At 46.0% G+C, this 20445-nt stretch overlaps 1 protein-coding gene across 1 annotated transcript; it reads right to left on the bottom strand.

The window, feature by feature from the left end:
- Positions 1-14337: 14337 nt before the first annotated feature.
- On the bottom strand, positions 14338-20020 carry FGF3 (fibroblast growth factor 3; the record flags this gene model as incomplete). The annotated part of the gene is made up of 3 exons (XM_082283356.1): positions 14338-14670; positions 17740-17843; positions 19762-20020. 3 exons carry the CDS (start codon positions 20018-20020, stop codon positions 14338-14340), a joined length of 696 nt encoding a protein of 231 aa, XP_082139482.1.
- Positions 20021-20445: the final 425 nt, after the last annotated feature.

The raw sequence follows: 20445 nt of genomic DNA, 5'->3' as shown, positions 1-20445 counted from the left end.
CACTGCAGACACAGGGTGAGGCACACAAAATCCTGCGGTGTGAGGCACTGCTCAGAACAGCTCACAGGCTTGCTTGGTGCTGATGTAAAACAGCCTTTTCACACATTTTTAACACATCAGTACTGGTGATGGCAAAAGCAAACCCATTACAGATAAATAAATACAGAAGATAATAATGCCGATCAAAAATAGTCACAAGTCAGTGTTCACGCCTTGGCATTTTAATGCTTGAATGTGTATTTTGTAAAAGCAAAGAAAAAATTAAAATATATAAATATAAAATATAAATATATATATATATTAAAATATATAAATATATAAATATATAAATATATATAAAGAAAAAAAAAATATATTTCACTTGTAAATGATTTATATCATGTGGAGTAAAAATATCTCAGGACCATGAGGAAAAATTTGTGATGTTTTAATATTTTATTTCAGCTGGAAATCAGTGTAACGATTACGGCTCCCAGCTCAGGTTCCAGGGAGGCATCTTTCTTCCACTGCATTTTTCTCTGTCCCTCCTATGCCAACTCTTATAAAACAAGATACCACAGGATTTAATTCTAAAAATCTAATATTACTGCCTTGTGGTGAAGTGAATACTACAGATTCCTTCTTGACAATACTGTCTCGTGGGATTCCTGCGTGGTAACAGAATCTCTTGGGATTCCTGTCTGGGAACCGTATCTCACTGGATTTTGGTAGTATTTCTCCCATTGGATAACCCCAGCCCCACCAAATAAGCAGTCATAAACCTCACACTCTCTTTATTTTACATGACATTATTTCACTAATACCAGATCTTGTTTGTTTGTTTGTTTGTTTTTTCACCACTTTTTCACTAAATTGGAATCAGGGCTCCAAGAGAAATGAGTATGATGGAATATTTTGTTTGTTGGACAAGAACAATGTGAAGGTATTCCTTTAAAGAAGCAATAATTGGGACACTTCATGGCTTCATTGCACTTAGTCTTTGGCCATACATGGGCTAGAAAACTTTCTGTTGTTCTGAAAGTGAGCTATGGTGAGAGTTCTTCCCCTTCATGCCTGTGAGAGAAACCACAGCTACATAGTTTCAGAAGGAATACGCTGAGCAGTTCTTGAGAGAGGGTTTCGGCTCAATCACGAAGCAGCAACCCAGCCTTTCTGTCCTGAGTCCCTCTCTCCACCCAGTTGCTCACAGCAAGCTGACAGGGATAAAATCATTGCAACAAGTCCACAAACACACAGAATTTTGTTCTTACGGTCCTGCCTGGTGTTGCCAGACACTTCTGCAGCCTCTCACATGATGCAGGGCCATCCTGGGAAGTCAGACTGGGAAACTCTGCCAGGAGAATTGCCCATCTCACAGGGTTCAAACCTGTCCATCATCCTGCAACACCGAAAGTGGTTCAGGAGAGATCTGCTCTGGTTCGCCCTACAAGATTTTTGGGCTCAAAGGTTTTGTCTTGATCTTTCCTTTGGCTTATTTATTGTCTCTACTGGCCCACTTTTGAGAAGATGTGGTTGGGGGATCACCTCCAGGGAGGGATTGCTGCTGAGGTGGGGCCCAGCCTTGCTCAGGGGAGGGCAACTTCAGAACATTTTCCTTTTGCCACGATCCATCTCCTGGAGTACTCAGTCCCAAAAATATGGGTCAGATAAAACAGTGGTGGGCCCTGCAAAGAATTATTCAGCAGGATTTGTGTCACTGAGCTCTTGGATGTGCCAACAGACACCTGGGCAGGTCTTGACCAGGTGGCTTTAGCCGAGCTCTGACCAGCTGCACCTCTGGCTCAGTAAGAGGCAGAAAGTTTGAAACCCAGATGCTACCAAGGCTTGAAGCCCAGTGAAGGTGCCTGAAGAACACAAATGTCACAGATGAAAGAAGGTAAACAGGCAACACCTTCTATTAAAGCTCTGCATCTCCTGCCACGCTTTCAAACAAAAAAATGGACATATGCCATTTTTCCTTTTCACAGCTGTCTTTCTGTCCAAATATAACGCTCACAACTCCAGGACTTACAGCTGTTCCAAGCCCTTTTTTGAATCCAGACCATGCATCAACACCAGTTTTTCTTTGGTCCTGCCCAAGTCGTTGAATCTCATCGCACTTGGAGGTACAAGGAACTGTGATAACAATCCCTGACAACTTGATGTCATTTTTGAGAGGATCAACAAAGCTTATGAAGCACTTCCTGAAGGCAAAAAAAAAAAAAAAAAGTATGACTGACACACTCGATACCAGATCTGCCAAGACACCTTTATCCCTAAACCCTGCAATTTCCACAACACTTATCTGCCTGAAGTACCACTGGAGTTAGCAGGCAGGTGAGCAAGTGGAGGTCCTGGCTGGCACCTTGGCACCCCCTGCAGTGACTGAGAAGACTGTTCTGGCTGTTGCTGTAGGCTGGGATAACCAGGAATGGTGTCAGATCAGGAGCTGCATGTCTCCTCTGCTGCCTTTTAAGTCCCAGCTCTCTGCGTGGACAATGAACTGAGAAAACCGTGTTGGAGCGTAGGACAACAAAAACCTTTTAGCAGGGGGCTTTTGATGGTCTCTTAAGGGGCCATTCATGACTTTGTGGTGAGTCACCACCCCAAAAATACTGCCGGGGCTATTCATTCAGCGGGGCTAGCAGTGCAAGCTGGAAACAATCTAGGGAACTCTCATCTTCAGGTCAGTGGGGGCTGGCAGCACGGCCGCGCTCCGCCTGGGAACGAGGGGCGAGACGGGAAAGAGCACGGCTCCCAAATTGCTCTCGTGCATGCTGTGCCTGGGGACCAGCCCTGCAGGAAGGGAAGGGTTTATTCCATGCCCAGAAGCAGAGCTGTGGGTCCCTGTTTTGCTGCAATGGCTATTTTTCTGCTTGAGGAATGGTGAGGCTGGGAAAGGCTTTTGTAAAACCGGGACGAAAAGGAGCTCGGAGAGAGCTTGGGGGGAGATGCATGAAAATTCCTGCACTCTCACGCTGCTTGGAAAGGTCGGGGAGCAACTTTGGTGTTTATCCTGTGTATAGCCCACAGGACCTTCTTAGGGCCTGAAGCCCTCCTGCTACAAAAATAGGGGAGAATCCATAAAACCAGCAGCAGCATCTCACATATAGCACAGCTCCTTTCTTACGAGATGGGCAAGAAGCGAAATGCCTTAATTAGAAGTTCGCCGAGTTATTTTTTGTGTGTTGCAGCCAACAACACAGAACATGGGCTCCTGATGGAATACCAAGGCAGTAAATCAATGGAGGGTCTTTGCTACCGTTCATGAAATGCTCCAGCTGTGCTCCTAAGGATTATAATGTCAACAGAACCCTTGATTTGAATCACAGCCTTGCCTTCACTCAGGGGCCGTGTATTAGTCTTGAAAAGCAGACAGAGTTTCATCGCTCAGGGAAAGAAAAAAAAAACAACACAAAAAGGAGAATTGCTGAGCCGAAAATAAAATGGTGATACAGGGGAGGAACACTGCTGTGCAGCCGAAGGAGACACGTGGTGACTTTCAGTAAAAACCTCTAGAAACCTGAACTTAAGGATCTTTCTCCATGTTTGTTTAGGATAAATTGCACAAGTCAAATTTAGTTTTTCCCAATACATTTAGACAGTGCTTAGGCACCTGATTAAGTGCTCAGCTTGACCAAAAAGCCATTGCAGCAATGCCAGCTGATTTCAGTCAAGGAAATCCTTGACTGAAGTCCTTACTCAGAGTATGTTACGTGTCAGGAATCCCAGGAAACAAAAATGGATCATTTTAGACAGTGGTAAATTTGCCTGGAGAGCAAATACATTTGAATACCACTCGTGGTTATGCTTTTGCTTTAGGGCATGACGAAATAATCACAGAATCAGAATCACAAAATTCCCCGAATCTGTGGAGGCGGGGCCGTATTCCGTCAGGCTGGACTCGCAAAAGCTGTGTGAAAGGTGCAGTTTTGCCTTAGCAAAACACTTGAAGATTCCCAGGAATCTTTTGTCATTTAGCAGTTGTTCTCTCCCAACGATTATAATAAATCTTAACAACCCACGTGCAACCAGGCAAAAAAAAAAAAAAGAAAGAAAGAAAGAAAGAAAGAAAGAAAGAAAGAAAGAAAGAAAGAAAGAAAGAAAGAAAGAAAGAAAGAAAGAAAAAAAAAGCTGAAGGATTTTCTGATGATGACCTTGAAGTTGTTGACGAGGTCACAGGGGTAGTGTCATGCTGCAGTTTGCACATGTTCTTACTTTCTTATTCCTTCCTACAGGAATCAGCTGCTGCCAAAGTATACATGATACAAAGTAGAATCTTGATTATCCAAAGCTCAGTCATAGTCTCTGTTGCCTATAATACAGTTCTATCCCTGGCATTTATTGCTTACACTGAAAAGCATCTCAGTTATTCAAAACCTTGGTTACTCAGATTCAGTGGCTGAACCCATTAAATCAATTTACAATTAATTCACTTGGCTCAAAACCATTTCCCCTCTCTCAATTGTACTGAAGCTATGCAAAGATTTGCACAAAAAATCACTCAGGAAGGGAGAGACCTACCTTTGCTTGCAGTTGGAAGCAAAAAGGAGAAAGAATCTCACAGAGCCCCAGTAGTCCTGGAACTGTTGCCAGGTTTGTATCTTTGCAGGAGCAAGAAAACCTCCCCTCTGAAATGCAGAATTATTTGAAAATGCTGCCTTGCACTACCACTGAGATTGAAATACAACTGTTGGGTTGTAGAGCTGAGCAAATTCCTGAAATGTAATCCTGGTTCTACTGCCCCAGCTCCTGCACACTCATGGTACCCAGTGGGGATGGGAGCAGCCTTTTTTCTTGGCTTAGCATTTGGTTTATTTGGGTTTATTTTGGTTTATTTTGGTTCCTCACCAGCACACGTGGAGCCTGTGCAGATCTGTGCCAGCTCCTGCTCCCTCCAGCACCTGCAGGACTGCCCTGGGGCTCCTGCCCAGGCTGCCGTGAGGGGCTCCAAGAGCCTCGTCCCATCTGGGATAACATAAACTTCCCCTCCCATGGTGTCTCCAAGGACAAGAGCATGTGTGCCCCCAAAGCTGAAAACACGGGTTCCCATCCATTAAATACATCCCTGTTTGCCACCACCGTCTGGGCAAATAGGAAGCACGAGTCTGTTTCCGAAATAAGTGAAATCAAAGTGTCACACCGACAAGTGGATGATGCCATTGGTGTGAAAAGATGCATTTTGATAAAATGCTTTAGTCCTGGAAGAGTGTGCAGAATAAAAACCCACTGGCCTTCACCTGGCAGGGCTCTCCAAGGCAGTTTTCTAAACTGACTCTCTGTTTTTTCCCCACCTGTCCCTGCTTCTTTTCTTCTTTTTCCTCCATCAGTCTCATGGAGGAAACAGCACCACAAGAGCAGCTCAAGGTGTGAGAGTATTTTTCTTATCTCTCCTTGCTTTTTTTCTCTGTCCACGTCTCCTTTCCAATTCTGTTTTACCAGTGTTGCATGGAAGAGAGGCACAAAGTGTCTTTCAGCCTTTCCATAGCTTTTTTACCGAATACTTCACTAATTTCTAAAAAAGAATTAATTCTTCCTTTGCTTAACCATCATGTTCTTTACATGGAACACGACCTAGATTGTCTCCAAGATTTATCTCTTGTCTAACCCCTCTAAGGTCTTGTTAGACCTCTCTGACTCAGTTCTGAAGAGCTTTGTTTTGCCATCCTGGTCCCCCTCTGAAAGATAATAGAGAATCTTGGTTTTTCATGCCTATTTTTGAACACATTTCCAGTAAAACACTTGGAATACTGCTTCATTCTTCACTCAGAACCGGGGAGAGAAAGGGTTAATCTGATCCTGAGGGCTTTCTTTCCATATGCACTACTGAATACGGGTAACAGATACTCGGTGCAGACAGACTGTGGGACACAAATAAACTCAGTTTCTGCTGCTGTAGTTTTAGACCCATGTTGCCACGAAAAAATGTCTAAGGATTTAAGAATAATTGTCGGTTGGTTTCACGGTCTGAGCAGCACATGCCTGTGAGCCTGCGATGTCTGCAGCGTAAACCAGGCACGCAGGATCACACCACAGCTATGCTGTGCCCCGCAGTGTGGGTCACCTATCCTCTAGGGACACTCTCTCAGGAGACTTCTTTCAGAGGAGCTCGCTCCTGGCTCCATAAAACAACATTTGGGTGGCTTTTCCTCGTAGAAACACTAAAGGAAGGTGGAGCCGTGACCTGCTGTCAATTCTTTCTTAGTGAAGCATCTAAAGGCACTGAATTCTGGTCACACTTGGTGAATGAGCCCATTTCTCCCTCCAAAATTCATGCAAGGGGTAATTTGCAAAGATAAGGATTGGTTTAAGGAGAACTATTGGCTGGTTGTCACATATGATGTAGTTTTGTTTAGAATAATCAAACTTACATGAAGTACTTCCAACAGAAGTATGTTTCCAAACGAAAGAAAAAGGATATTTCCGAATGCAAAAGGCATCCCACTCAAAGTGTGAAATCTTGTGATATTTTGATGCTATCAGATCTAGTTTTCTCTCTTTCTTTCAAGACAAACTTTTGTAAACTAAGCAGCTGGTGCCAGAGATATTTCCAAGCCAGTAGAACTGCACATCCTACAGGGGCTGGGTCCTCCAGGAGCTCTGCAGCCACCCCCACCGTCCTGTGCTTCTTACATTTGCATTAGCACCAGGATGTCTCTAAATTCTCCTCACAGTTCTCCTCACTGTTCTTCACATCCACACATTTCAGCAATAAAGGCACCACAGCATTTAAGATTGACACTGTGGGGAAAAAAGATATATTTTCTTTGACCTGTAAAGCGAAGACCTTGAACAAAAAACCTGATGTTTTGTGGCCAAAAAGGGGATGCTCCCTGGATTTCAGAAAGGCTTCCCTCCTGCTATGCAATGGTGGCATCTAAACTATTGCAGGACTAAAACGGGACAGTTCTCTTCAAGCCTCTATATTTGGAGGTGGCCCGAGAATGCTCACAAAGGAGGACAGTTACCATCGACTGCTCTTTAATTATAGATCTGCTTGTTCACCTTCCCAGATCCTTCAAACCTTCCAAAAGGGAACAGGAGACATTTGAACTTGCAAACTTCAAAGGACTGTTTAAGATCGCTTCGAAAAGAAATAAAGATCAATCAGTTCAATAAATTTTCTCCCTGTGGAAAGCATTTTACCTCTGAAAATCCAAGAAGGAAGAGAGCAAATCTTTAATAGAAGAGGAGGCAGATATGTGGACTAAAGGACTGCTACCTTATCCAAGATATTCACTTTTGTTATATTAGTTCTCACAGGAGAACAAGTTTCCAAAATTTCCCTAGGGTTTCATACATATTTTAACACTCTTTTTCTCTCTGCTTTGCTAATTCATGCTGCTGAAATAAACTTTTCCAACAACATCCTTATGGGCAGTGCTCTTTTCTGAGCACACCCAAAAAGCAAGGGGCCTTCTGCTTACAAAAAAAAAATTATTTTGGCCTAAAATTGGAGGAAAATAAGTCAAACTCAAGTACAATTTTTATACCTAGATACTTATGCATCTGCTTTTATTCATGAAATATTTTGGGCTCCTATTCGTTCATATTTTAGAAGCTGGTCACTTCTTTTTGCTGTTGTTTCAATGGCCACAATAAAAAAGTGACATTTGCAGCTGGCAATGTTTCCTTCCCTGGGTCAGTTTGTCTTTAAGGGCTGTGTCCACATCACAGATGTGGGTGATAACATCCATTTCCCATCCCAGGTGCCTTCTTAGGCTGTTTACCAGCAAGTGAAGAACACGAGAAACAACCACGAAGGAGGTTTCTCATCTCCACACTTGCAGCTAAGCTTTTCCTGTGGGCAAATCAAGGAACTCAGCTTGGAAAAAATGCCTCTGGCAGCAGCTATGGGTTCCTATCCATGATCATTTTTTGAAATGTCATTAACAGAGCAGAGCAGAAACAATAATCCTTCAGTCCCTGGAGACCTGTACAGCAGAGGAGACCAGAAGCAACCAAGGGGTGATTGAAGACATTTCACATCCACTTGTTAAGCTCCAGAAGATGCAGGAATATCTGCCAGGATCTCGTTCATCAGGAGATACCCTTTGCAGTCCCCTGCTTTTGACAGGTTGGCATCTTTCCCCTCTGCCTTACATCTCCACAGAGAATCATGGAATAGTTTGGGCTGGAGAGGCTCCTTTGTTGGTGCATTTTCCTGCTAAAAGGTACTTCTTTTGCAGCCAGCAGAAAGATGCTGTACTCATTACCAATAAAAACATTTTGCATTCCAAGAAGGAGAAGGAGAAGAAGAAGAGCTGTCAATAGGGTCCCTCTGTGCACAGATTATTGTTTTGGTAAGACAGATCTCAACAGTTCCTCTCAAAATCTTTTTGGCAGAGAAATAAGCCGGTATCCTTTGGTTCTTAGACAACAATTCTGTACATCAACAATGCACAAACAGCTGTCCCAGCTGAAGGCCTCTCTTTACAAGGCCTTCAGCATGTCACTGGTAATTAATATTGAAATTAAAATGGAACCATTTTCAATTCCAGGAGCATAGAAGTAAGTGGAATCTCATTTGTTTGGGGCCCAATGGTGCAAATGTCTTTGCTGTATCAATATGGCAATCAGTGATTTCTCTATGACTAAACTTAGAAAGGTTTGGCTTAATTTGTCTCTATTCATTTTTGGAGACGTACATTGCAAAGCTCTCCTTTTTTTAGTGCTCTCCCTCAGCTTTTGAGGCCAGAAAAAGGATTCCTGATTTTTAATGTTATACTTTTTTTTTTTGGAGGAAAACTTCAAATTATTATGAGATACATGGGCATGTAAGTGTGAAGAATATTGTGCTTTATATCAGATGCAAATAAGCACTAAGATTCACAGCTTTCATTGTTGTTGGTAACAGCTTTATTTTCTGAGGTTATAATTTAGGTCTGAGGGAGATTTTGGACATCAGTGCTCAGTGGTGGCAGGGTGCTCAGGGGGAAGGTTTTCAATGCAACTCAAAGAGATTTTTTTGATATCTCATATATTGCCCTGCCTGGCTACAACTTTAATATATTTACTTCTCTGCCCTTCTGAATTCATATCTACAGATGAGGCTGTGAATCAAAGATTTCATGGTGAATATCAGAGTGTTGTAACAGCTTTGTTGTAGAGATTTTTTTTCACCCTGGACTGCTCTGGATGGGAGAAAACCTTCTGAAAGCTGGGGGTGTAACCACATCCTCGATTCAGACAATTATAAGAAACGCTTAAGCCTTGTCGACTGAATAGTTGAACTAACACCAGCCCCATTCCAGCACCAGGCCCATGCAGCCATCCAAAGGGAAGGCACGTGTGGCCAAAGGGATTTCTTTGCCCATTGTTTTCCAGAGGGTTGTGCATCTGTGGGAGAAAAGCAGAGAAGAAAGTGGAAATGTCAGGAAGTAAAGCAGGAAATCCAAGAGCTCACAAAAGGACTCGAAACAGGGAGGGTTTGGGGGCTGGTTAGAGCTGTTAAAGAGTATGAACAAAACATCCCCTCCAGCATGGTTTTCATGCTTGTGGTGACTGAGAAAAACAGATTTTGTACATTCTTTGTAATTAAATAAGATTACCTTGAGAAACGTCAGCAGGCCCTCTTCTGAATGCTGGGGGAGTAAGTGTGAAGCAGTTTCAAAATACAAATGGAGCTCACTGCTGTTCTTGCTGAGGCAAACAGGAAGCAGAAGAAGGCCTTGTAGAAACAAGTATCAGACCCCTAGAAAGTGGTGAAACAAGGAGCCAGAAATATGACAGAACTACCAGAATATAATCTCAGGATGGCAAATTAATGATGCTCAAAGAGAGCATCCATACTTAGAAAGTGGAGAGAAAAAAGGTGTGAGTCAATTTGGAAACAATTCCTGCTTTGTGACTTAGTTATTCGACATGGGGGAGCTATTCATGGTTCAAGCACAACTCTTGCTTTTTGCCAAGACGCAGCCACAGAAGTCCCAGTGCAATCACCAGAGGCTGGGATATTTTACATGAGGCTGTTGAACAGAGCTATGATGGGATAAAGCAAGGATTAAAGGAACTGAAAGATCTGCTTCAGACATAAATCAAGAAGTCCCAGACCAGGCTGTGTGTCTTCTGTCTGGAAGCAAGTAAATGAAAACTTTGCCAAAACTCCTGAATTCACTGTCCCCTGCCTCATGAAAAGACAATGACATTCAAGCCCAGTTCAAGTAATGTATCAATGACTGGGAAAGGAACAAAATATTTGCACTATTTCTACAATTTCTACAGAACATTGTTTTTCAAAAGTACAAAACTGTGAGGAAATGGTTTTACAAAGTGCTAGAATTGGCACCAATGGAAAGACTTTTACTGTGGGGAGGGGGTGAAGGAGATGAAGAAAAGGTACCTTGTGGAGTGTGGGAAAGAGATGGTGCAGAAGAGCAAGCTGAAAAGATAATTTTTGGAAGTACATACCCCAGCTGCTCAATTCTTCTTCATACCTGGCAGCTGGGCAGCTCTACTGAATGTGCAGTAAGTGATTTTAAGGGAGAAAACAGATGGTTAGTGCACCAGACTGTTAGGGTGGGCTGGAGAATTACTGATCCCAAGCTGAACAGCATGCGTGGTTTGTGAATGGAGAGACGTTGGAGGGGTTGGGAGAGGGAACTGCACTCCAAAATGCACAGCAGGAATCTGAACATTGAAAGGCAACTAATAATCAGCTTGAATTAAGTACAGCTAATCACTGAATCACAGACAGGCTGAGAGATGGGAGCTGTGGAGGGCATCTCACCCAAGCCCTGCCCTCAAGCAGGGTCATCTAGAGGAGGTAGCCCAGGAGAAGGCAGTTAATTTTGGTGAGCATCCTCTCCTGGCTCCAGGGTGAGAACAGCAATAGCTTTGTGCTCTGGAGTATGTGAAGTCTGCAGAAACTCTGCAGCCCCCAAAGGGGTAAAGTTTCCATCTTCCTCAAAAAAACACAAAAGAAAAAAATCCCAGTAACAGCCTGTACAATGGAAAGGTATAGATTCACTCAAGAACCTTTTAAAAGAGGAGACACATCTTGATGTTTTAATCCTGAGGAGAAAACAGCTCAAATCTCCTTCCTCTTGTAAGGTATCCTCTCTGGTTCTGGTCCAAAGAAATAAAACAGGATATAGAACACAACTGGGATCATTATCCTGAATAGGATTTCGGCCTGGCAGTGTCTGGGAACTGTGGAATTCAAGGTTGCTCAAAGAATATTAAGCAATGAATGTCTGTAATGAAAAGCATTTCAACAAGAACATTAATGTTTCTTAAAAGATAGGAAAAAAAAAAAAAAAGACAAATCCCAAAGCCATCTCCTTTGAGTTGCTGCAATGAGGCTGAGCAAAGAAAAATTCTAAGAATGTGGATGAAATTGTTTTAGGTTGATGTGAAAATCATCACTTACCTACAGTAGTTAAAATGCCATTGTATCCAGTCAGTTAATTATTTTTTTCTTTTGTCTCCCCTCTCCTTTCTTTTTCAGTGTTAGTATTTTAGACCTTGTTGGGATGAAAACTAACACTGAAATAAGGATATTAGTTCATTAGTTAAGCTTAACTTCATTGCTGTTTCCTATGGGAAAGTGGTTAAAACAATATTCCTACAAGAGTGAAACACAGCTCAAAACCAAGGCAGGAGTAAGCAGGTGTTTTGTAATTAGTGATATTCCTGTATCACCCACAGCAATTACCTGCTGGTCCTTTAGGGCAGGGAGTTGGGCCATCTGGAAAAGAGGCAGGAGAAAAGAATGAGAGGAAAATTTGCTAAGAGCAGGGGTAGAGCAAGGCAAGGGATACAGCCAGCACAAACACTTGCCCTTGAGCAAAGCTGGGAGTGAAGGGTAAACGTTTGGTAGGAAATGGACTTGGAGCAGGGGTGAAGATGCATCTTTGTGCCATGGGAAACAGGAGTTTGTTCGTTTTCTGTAGACCAGCAGGACTGTATCAAAAATACCTGGAGCAGCCAGTAGCCATTAACTTTACAACAGCAATTTTAGGGGAGAGAGAGTGAGAATGGATCTTGGTTTTGTTACAATTTGAGGCGAAGTCGATCTGAAAGCGGCGAAAATAAATATTCTTCATTTATTTATTTAGAAATTAAACATGAGGGAAACCATCTCTTTTAACCTTCAGCTGTATGTGATCTTTCCTTGCCAGCCGGGTTTTGCTGACACTTTCCTTGCCTTGCATTTTGTTCCTGGAGCTGGAGAGCTGGGAGGGCTCCCTGCATCCCCCTTTCCTGCCCAGTCAGCTCCTGCCTCTGGTGGGAAGTGAAGCTGGGAATTGAGATAGGGGAGCTGGCAGAGCCAGCAAGGTGTCTCCAAAGCACCCCTGATGCCAAGGAGGCAAAACTTAATCTTCTGCCCTGATACAAGCAACTTTCAGAAGGCATCCCTGGATCTGGCAGCATTTTGGGCCTTGTGTGGCTCACAGGAGAGCAAGCAAACAGAAAATCTGAATTCTTCTGTTTCTTTTTCCTTCTCTGTGTTTCCTCCTTGCACAGCGGCTCCTGACATGAGACTGCCTGATTAACTCTGTGAAGATCCTAGCAATATTTTCGGTTCTTTTGTAAAAGCAGGAAAATTTGGGAACATGGGTCATGGTTTCCCGCACTCTTCTTTAAACCTAGGTCTATTCTGTGTGCACCATTATTTAATGTATGTCCTTCAAGGGTTTTTTCACATTATTTCAGTATAAACGGGAACAGAGATCAAGGAACTTTGACTTTCTTATTCAAACATAATTTCCTCCTTTGTTAGACTATTGCAGAAAAGATACAAGGGTGGAAGGAATGGAGCACAAAGAACACCTTTCTGGTTTTACCTTTATAGGGATGTAAGCAGTGCTAAACCTAGGCTTGGTCACCTCATACTGTGGACTCATCTTACTCCTCCCCCTCATGGATTTCACCTCCCAGCGAATGGAAGGTTTTTCACTATCTAGTTTTAAATGAGCACATTTAAATGAGCACATTCAACAGCAGCCCACAAAAAGGCCTTTTTTCTCCTCAATATGACCAGGAATGGGATTCACACTTGTTTGTTTCTATGTAATGTCAGATTTAACTTACAGATCTTCTGTTAAATTCAGATGGAGCATTTCTTTCAGTGCAGTCTTTCTTTGCTCCAGCTCTCCACTATCAGGGCCTAATTCTGGGAAATGAAGAGCACAAGGCCAAACCTCACTGAAATGACCATTATTTGTGCTTGTCAAGCACATCTCAGTTTCTGTACTACTCTGTCATCTCCTGGATGCCAAGAGAAATGTTTAAAGCTTAACTCCTTGCTCAAAATTGAATCTGTGGTGTGGAATCTCCTCAGCTTTGCAGAAGTTAACTTCCAGAATCACAGCAGAAAAATAACAGAAACCAGGTATGGCTTGGGTTGGAAGGGACCTTAAAGCTCATCCCATTCCACCCCCTGCCTTGGGCAGGGACACCTCCCACTACCCTGGGTTGCTCCAAGTTCCATCCAGCCTGGCCTTGAATGCTCCCAGGGATGGGGCAGCCGCAGCTTCTCTGGGCACCCTGTGCCAGGCCCTCCCCACCCTTACAGGGAACAATTCCTTCCCAATATCCAGCCTGAGCCTACTCTCTTTCACCTCACCTTTGAGCCCTATTCTAAGAGAGAATTCATCAGCTGGTAAACAGATTTATACTGCCAAAGCCTGACCAATGCCAATGCCACTCTACCAACATTCATTTATTTAAACAACAACGTCAGGCATCTCGGAGATTTAGTTTCACAAAATCAAGGATAATCTTGTGATGTGTAGGTCTACTAAAGTGTTTGAAGTAGTTGACAATCTTACTTCTCTTGGACAGTCTTGGAAAAAGTACGATTGGTAACAGCTGGTCTTAAAATAAAAATAAATATATGTAAATTAAAACAAAACAAAACAAAACACCGGTTTTCTAACTTCTGCACTATGTAAAAATAAGAATGTAGCCTCTTATGGCCAGAAGAGCCATGAAAGTGCTATACCTTCTCTGTGGACATAAATCTGGTAAGTGTAAAATATCCACGTGCTCTGGGAGGGCAGCATCACTGAGATAATAGCCTATGGCAAGCTAGAATGAAAATACTTGAAATAAAAATTATACCTTTTTTTTTTTTTTTATAAAGAAAAGAAAACATGAAAATCATTGACAAAATTATTACACCCAGCTAATTTACCTTTGAGTGTGCCTCAGCTTATCTCTCATCTCTTTCCCCACAGGGAACAGTCCTACAACAGCTAAAAGCAAGCGATGTGGTTTTGGGTTCTAGAACACAGCGTATAAAACCTGTCCGTGTGTTAATGCCTCTCGTACAATCACAGCTGTTAGTTTTTTTAGTAGCATCTTGAAGGCTCTCAGTCCCTCCCATCCCCAACACGAGCTCCCCCCACCCCGTCAGTGTCCTCTCCTTCTGCGCTGGTTCTTGCTCGGGGCCTTCAGGAGACTCTCCCGGTATTTCACGTTCGTGTGGAACAGCCGGACCATTTCATGGTCTTTGTTATCCAACACTCTGGGCAGAAAGAGAGAGGATTTCTGTGTCCTGCGGGTCTTAAAGCCCCTCCTGGGTCGTCCCTTGCCATTGATTGAGACGTACCAGAGTCTCTCAGCGCTGGCTTTGCGCTTGGTGCCGGCCCTGCTGGGGACAGTCCGGTACAGACGGGAGGCGTAGGTGTTGTAACCCAGCTCGTGGATCCTCTCCACGAACTCACACTCAGAGTTGTAGTTCTCCTGCAAAGGAAACGCAACAAAATCTGAAACAAGACACAGTTTTAGGACAAGGACAGCATCACACTTGGGAAGAAAACCTTGGGCTGGGGCTACAAAAGGCAGGAGGGAAGCGCTGAGCCTGAACAAGGTGCTCCCTGGCAGCAGTGTGAGCACACTCTGTGCATCAGAGACCCCAGGAAGAGGCCCCAAAACCAAACTGAAAACAAAAAAATGACACGTAAATAGGAGTGAATAGCTCTGCTGATTGTTCAGCAGTAATTTTTTTTGGTGCTTATGAGTTTAACACACCTGTGAACTGGACAGGTGATTTAATTGCTGCCTATCAACCTCTGCCATCTATAGAAAAGGCAGAATCCTACAGCGTAATGTAAAATGTGTCTCTTCAATTCTGTATTAGATACACTTGTAATCTGTTACATCCAGTCCATGATGGATATTTGAGCAGTAACCTGCACCTTTACGGAGCTTCTTTGTCAGAACAACAAAGCGAAAGCACGCTCTGCCTACCAGTGTGTTCCTCCAAAATGCCCGGCTGCTCCTTCATCACAAACCATAAGGCAGAACGTGCACCCATCCCAGGTGCTCACATCTCACATGATCTGTCCAAATTTGCCCCTTTTCACCTGCTCCTTGACTGAGAGACAGCTCTGCAAAAGCCTGGCACAAGGAACTGTCCCCCACTCCCTGGGAGCAGGAGAACCAGCACAAAGGACCTCCCACACTGTCCACCTTTCCTCAGCCCCAAACCCATCCTTGCTCTGCCTGTGGGATTAAGATTTCAGGATCTAACACGTGTGAAGCCCAGAGGCAGAAGGGAACTACCACCATGGTTTTATATTTTTCGTTGTCTGGAGGAGGTGGAAAGGGCACAGGTAGCCAGGCTGGGGCCAGAAAAGCCCTCAGACCCCACTAACAGCATGTCTTTAATGCTGTTCACTCCCCAGAAAGGCTGATGGGCGTGTAACAAGATTTTAAAAGACTCCACATGTCCCGGCTTCCCAGCTGTGAAACGGAAGCGCCCTTCCTTGCAAGGACAAGGTTTTCAGATGCTGTGGTGCTGGAGCCCACGCAGCCACCAGATGTAGGTGGATTTGTCCTGCTGCCTGCCTCCCTTCTGGCTGGGGGGGGAGGTTTATCACACAGGATAAATCTAGAGGATTATCACGATCTGCTAAGGGCACAAAGGAATCCTGCAGGCTCAACAAACCCATTTTGTTGACATGGGGAAATTGGTGAACCGAGGGATAACGGAGTTGTTCCAGTACGATTTCATAAAATGCTCCCTGAATTAGTCAGATTTTTGCAACAGGGGCTTTGCACAGGGTCTTGGGCCAGTGATATCAGTAAAGTTGTTGGACAGTTTTCTCCAGGCAAGCAAAGCCAGGAAGTTCCTCCTGAGCTGAGCCCTCACCCCTCTGCACTCCTGTGAAAAAAGCTGGAGTGGAATAGCTTTCCCTGGCTTGTTCCTCCAGCTCTGAAACACAGGTGTAAAACAGCCTCTCTCAAACTGCAGCTGGAGAGGACAAATTATCTTTTCAAGTTATACAGAAACCTTTCATGGCTGATATTCTTTGGCACGAGACAGATGAACAAACTTCAGGATGGCCTGATGCTCCTCACACCAGAAAGGGAAGTCCAGGAGAAAAGGAGTCTCAGAGCTATCCTGCTCCTGGCTTTCCTCCACTTTAGGAGAGGAGCTTTTTGCTCAGAATTTTTTTAGTCTTATTTTATTTCACTTTAAGTAATCTGAAGGAATAAACTCCAAACCTATTTTGAAGAAGAAAGAGAGAAAAATAAGAAAGAAATTGAAAAAATCATCCTTCCAAATAATTTCTTTGGGTCAGATGCTGGCTCTGAGCTGATGGAGGAGATCCACTGAGAAAGATACCCATTTCAATCAGAATATTAACCAGAAGCACAGAAGTGGACAGACTTAACTTTGGCAAGTAGAGCTACCATGCCCTCACTAGTCTTCATCTGTATTTAGCTTTGCCAAAATCGTTTTTGGTTTGGTTCTCTGCAGCAGCAAAGAACCTTCATCTTTACACACAAGCTCCTTAATCAGGGAGCATCACGTGAGAAATTGGGTCATAAACACTGCCAGAACACTCCTGAAAAGTGGAGTTAAATGTGTCAAGCTGGGGAGGCACGGAGCTGATTGTGTCACCTAGGCTGGGTTCTCATGGGAGAAGATCACATTGCTCAAGGGTATGCCCTGCTGCTCAAATCAGCAGAGGTACATCTAATGATTTCTAGGAGGGGGCAAATTTCACCTCAGCCAGATTTCTCCTCTCCAAACCTGCTTCCATGCCCCAGGATTCACGGGAGAACTGCCCACTTTGGCTGCCGTGCGGTAAGAGATCGCAAGATTGCCGGGATGTAATCAAGGACAATGGGAGAAATTCAAGTAGGGAGATAATGTGTATGGTACACGCTGACAAACGTGCCCTGGTGTGTCCCTGAGTGTGAAGAAGTCTAAGCTGAAGCATTTTATTCACTCAGGGGAAATACTGTCTGGGCTGAAAAGGCAAGGCTCCCACCTACATCAGTACACCCCAGATTTTATCTCACAGATCAGGGCAAAAAATTAGGTCAAAGGAGTAAAATAAGGTGTTTATTTTCACCTTTGTCTTCCTGCACCTTCTCCTTCTTGCTCTCTTTGCTATAGCCCTGCCTTTTAGTACCTGTAAATTGTTTCACTGCCCGCCCAAAAGCTCTGTGCAAAGGAACTCCCATCAGGAGGTTGCTTTCCTGTAGCATCAATGCTCAGTTACTTCTGGACATTCTTTATCTGACATGTGCCTGCCAGCATCCAAGATCCACATAAAATATGGGCGATTCTGCCATTCCACGTACCTGTGGCTGTCCAGGCAGTACGAAAGTAAGAACATGGCTTTTCCCCACTTTTAAGAACATACCGATTGGTTGCCTGTAAAAATTCCAGGCAAAAACCTCTTGTAACATCACTCTTCTCTGGAAATGTGGATTTGGAAGAAACCAGTGCTCCCCACTAGACCTGTTCACCCCACAGGAAATGACAGGCACATGCCGGACTTCAGCCAAACTTACTGATGCATAAAGCCTGCCCCTCTTGTTCATGGCCAGGTATCTGCCAGAGAACAGGCCCTTGATGGCAACGATTCCAACGTCCACAGCAGTTATTTCCAGAATGCCTAGAAACAGAATTAGGAGATGTGTTATTGCTCAGGTGTCATTTTTTGGAGATACATTTGCATGGCTGCTTACCTGAGGAGTGTGACCTCACAGTTACCACTAGCTCACAGAAAAATCAGTGCAATCATGTGAAATTATTATTATTATTATTATTATTAATATTATAAACAATACAAAGCAAGGATGATGCAGGAATTGTTCGAGACAAGGTGGACAATAAACCCCAAGATGTCTGATTGAGATTGAACTCTTTCAAAAATGAAAAAGATCTGACACTGAACTAGAGGTTCACTTAATCCTATATGTGTATAAAAAAGTTTAAATCCTCTTTAATGCTTAGGAACACAAGAGCTCTTGACTTATTGAAGCCAGTCACAAAGCCGCCCATTTCAGGACAAAGCCCGTGCTGAGGTCTCCAGAGGGTGAAACAGAGCGAGGCCGCTGCATTTTAGGGCCATGTACATAATCATGAAAGGGGCTTGTCATCTAGGAGGTCAGTGCAGCCCTCCAGACAGGACTGTATGACTGTCTGAGACAAATTAAAAGGGAGGAGATTTTCGGGCCGTCCAAGATGGGGTCCTGCAGCACGAGAAGTGTCCCAGGCAAGGCTGCTGCCCAAAAGTTTATGTCCAGACAAAGGTGCCAGGACTCTGATGGAGGCACCAATGGCTCGGAAGATGCTGCTGTATGTGCACGGCTCTCCATCAGGCTCGCTCAAACCCCGCTCTCAGCTCTCCAGCCACGGCCTAATGGCTCTGTACTTTCTATGACTGCTTGGAAGCAAGAGGAGACCCTGGCACCCGAACCCCCTGCTGCCTTTTGGAAAGCCTGAAGGCAGAGCCGGGGGGCTGTTCCCTGTGCAGAGCTGGATTGCTGGCCTGGGAGAGCTGGGCTGGGTTTGGCACAGCTGGTTTGAATCAGGCACCGGTTCGCTGCTGAAGGATGCCTCCTCCGGGCTGGGGCGGCGAGGGGGGGTTTCTCTAGGAAATAGTGGTTTTCCTTTATGGACTTCAGACAGATCCCTGAGGTCTCCCTATCTCTGTGTGCCATCACCAGGCGGGATTTACGCATCCTGGGGCGGCGGGGCCGGGGCGGAGGCCGGGCTGTGCCCGGGCTGGGTGCGGGGGCGCCGGGGGCTCCCCGGTGCTGAGCCCCGCTCTGCTGCCTCCTCCGCCCTCGCACAAACGCCCTCACTCCCGACATATCCGCTTTCATCTTAATTACCGCCGCTCCCCGGCACATGTCAAAGGGGACAGATGTGATTTAGCCGGTGGAGGCGCGACCCTCCCGCGGGAGCCAAGCTGGGACGGGACGGGGCAGATGCGGGCAGCCCCCAAGGGCTCCGGGATGGGCCCCGGGGAGGTGCTGGCCACCGGCTGCCCAGCGGGCCGGGCTGGGGCAGGGCTGGCGCGGCCAAGTGACAGCTCGGGCGGGCTGCGCGGGGCAGGGTCGCGGGCCCCGTCGGGGGAAACTTGGGGCTCGGGGGTCTCCTTCTGCCCCGGGGGGATCGCGACCCTCCGCCGGCGGTCGGCTCGCTCCCCGCACCCTGCAGGGCCGGCTCGGGAGCTCCCCGCCCGGTTCGAGGGCCGGGGGTGCTGCCAGCCCCCGGGGCAGGGGAGCTGCGCGTCCGGCGGAGCCAGCGGGGCGGCTCTCGGGACGCCGAGGCGACGGCAGGGGGCCAATGCCCCGACCCCGCGGGACGCCCCCGGTCCCTGCCGAGGAGCCCCAGCAGCCGTGCGGTGGCCCCAGCCCCGGGGCAGCGGCGGAGGCGGGAGCGGCTTCGCCACCGCCCCGTCCGCCCCGTCCAGCACTCGCTGCCCGCCGGAGCAGAGCGCGATTGGTGCGGGCGAGGGACCGCCGTGCCCGCACAGCCCGGCCCGGGGCCGCGGTGTGGGGCGAGGCGAGCCCGGTACTCACTGAAGGCGCTGTTCTTCTCCAGGGTGCCGTTGATCCTGCCGCTGGGGTGGATCTGGAGGTGGTACTTGGTGGCACAGTAGAGCTTCCTGCGCCGGGGAGCTCCCCCGAGGTGCTCGTAGACGCCGCCGCGTCCCCCCGCATCCCGGCGCGGCCGGGGGGCGCTCGGGGCGGCTCCGGCGGCCTCGGGCACGGCCGCGGCCCGCCCTGGGGACCAGGGCTCCTGCAACAGAGTCAGGAACAAGATCCAAATTATAACCATTGTGGCATGATGGCCGCAGCGCTTAGTCTGCTGGGGAGAGCGAGGCTCGCAGCGAGTGGCACCAGGGGTCCCATTAAAGCCGTCTTGCTAGCAGCACTCCGGAGATGCCGAGCGCACACTGCTTCGAGCCGTGCAGCATTGGCAAGATTTTATCAGCCTCGATCTGGCCCTTTTATCTGTCTCAGATTTACTTAAATCAATAGACATCGGCAAAGGCCACCGAAGAGTCCCAGCTGTTTGTGTTACACGGAGCTGCCGTGATCAGCCTCCTCCTTGGGTTTCCAGATAGACAGACGGCATGCGTGAGAGACAGGCAAGGAAGGAGGGAGGGAGGGAAGGAGGGAGGGAGCCGCTGAATTTCGGCAGGAGACTGTGGGGAAAATAGTTGACCGACGGAGCATAGAAATAAAAGCAGCTTCCTGCAA

The sequence above is a fragment of the Coloeus monedula genome, assembly GCF_965178545.1.
Source record: "Coloeus monedula genome assembly, chromosome: 6".
Taxonomy (NCBI): domain Eukaryota; kingdom Metazoa; phylum Chordata; class Aves; order Passeriformes; family Corvidae; genus Coloeus; species Coloeus monedula.
The sequence above is the reverse complement of the archived record's forward strand: the minus strand, read 5'-3'. Positions and strand labels throughout refer to the sequence as shown.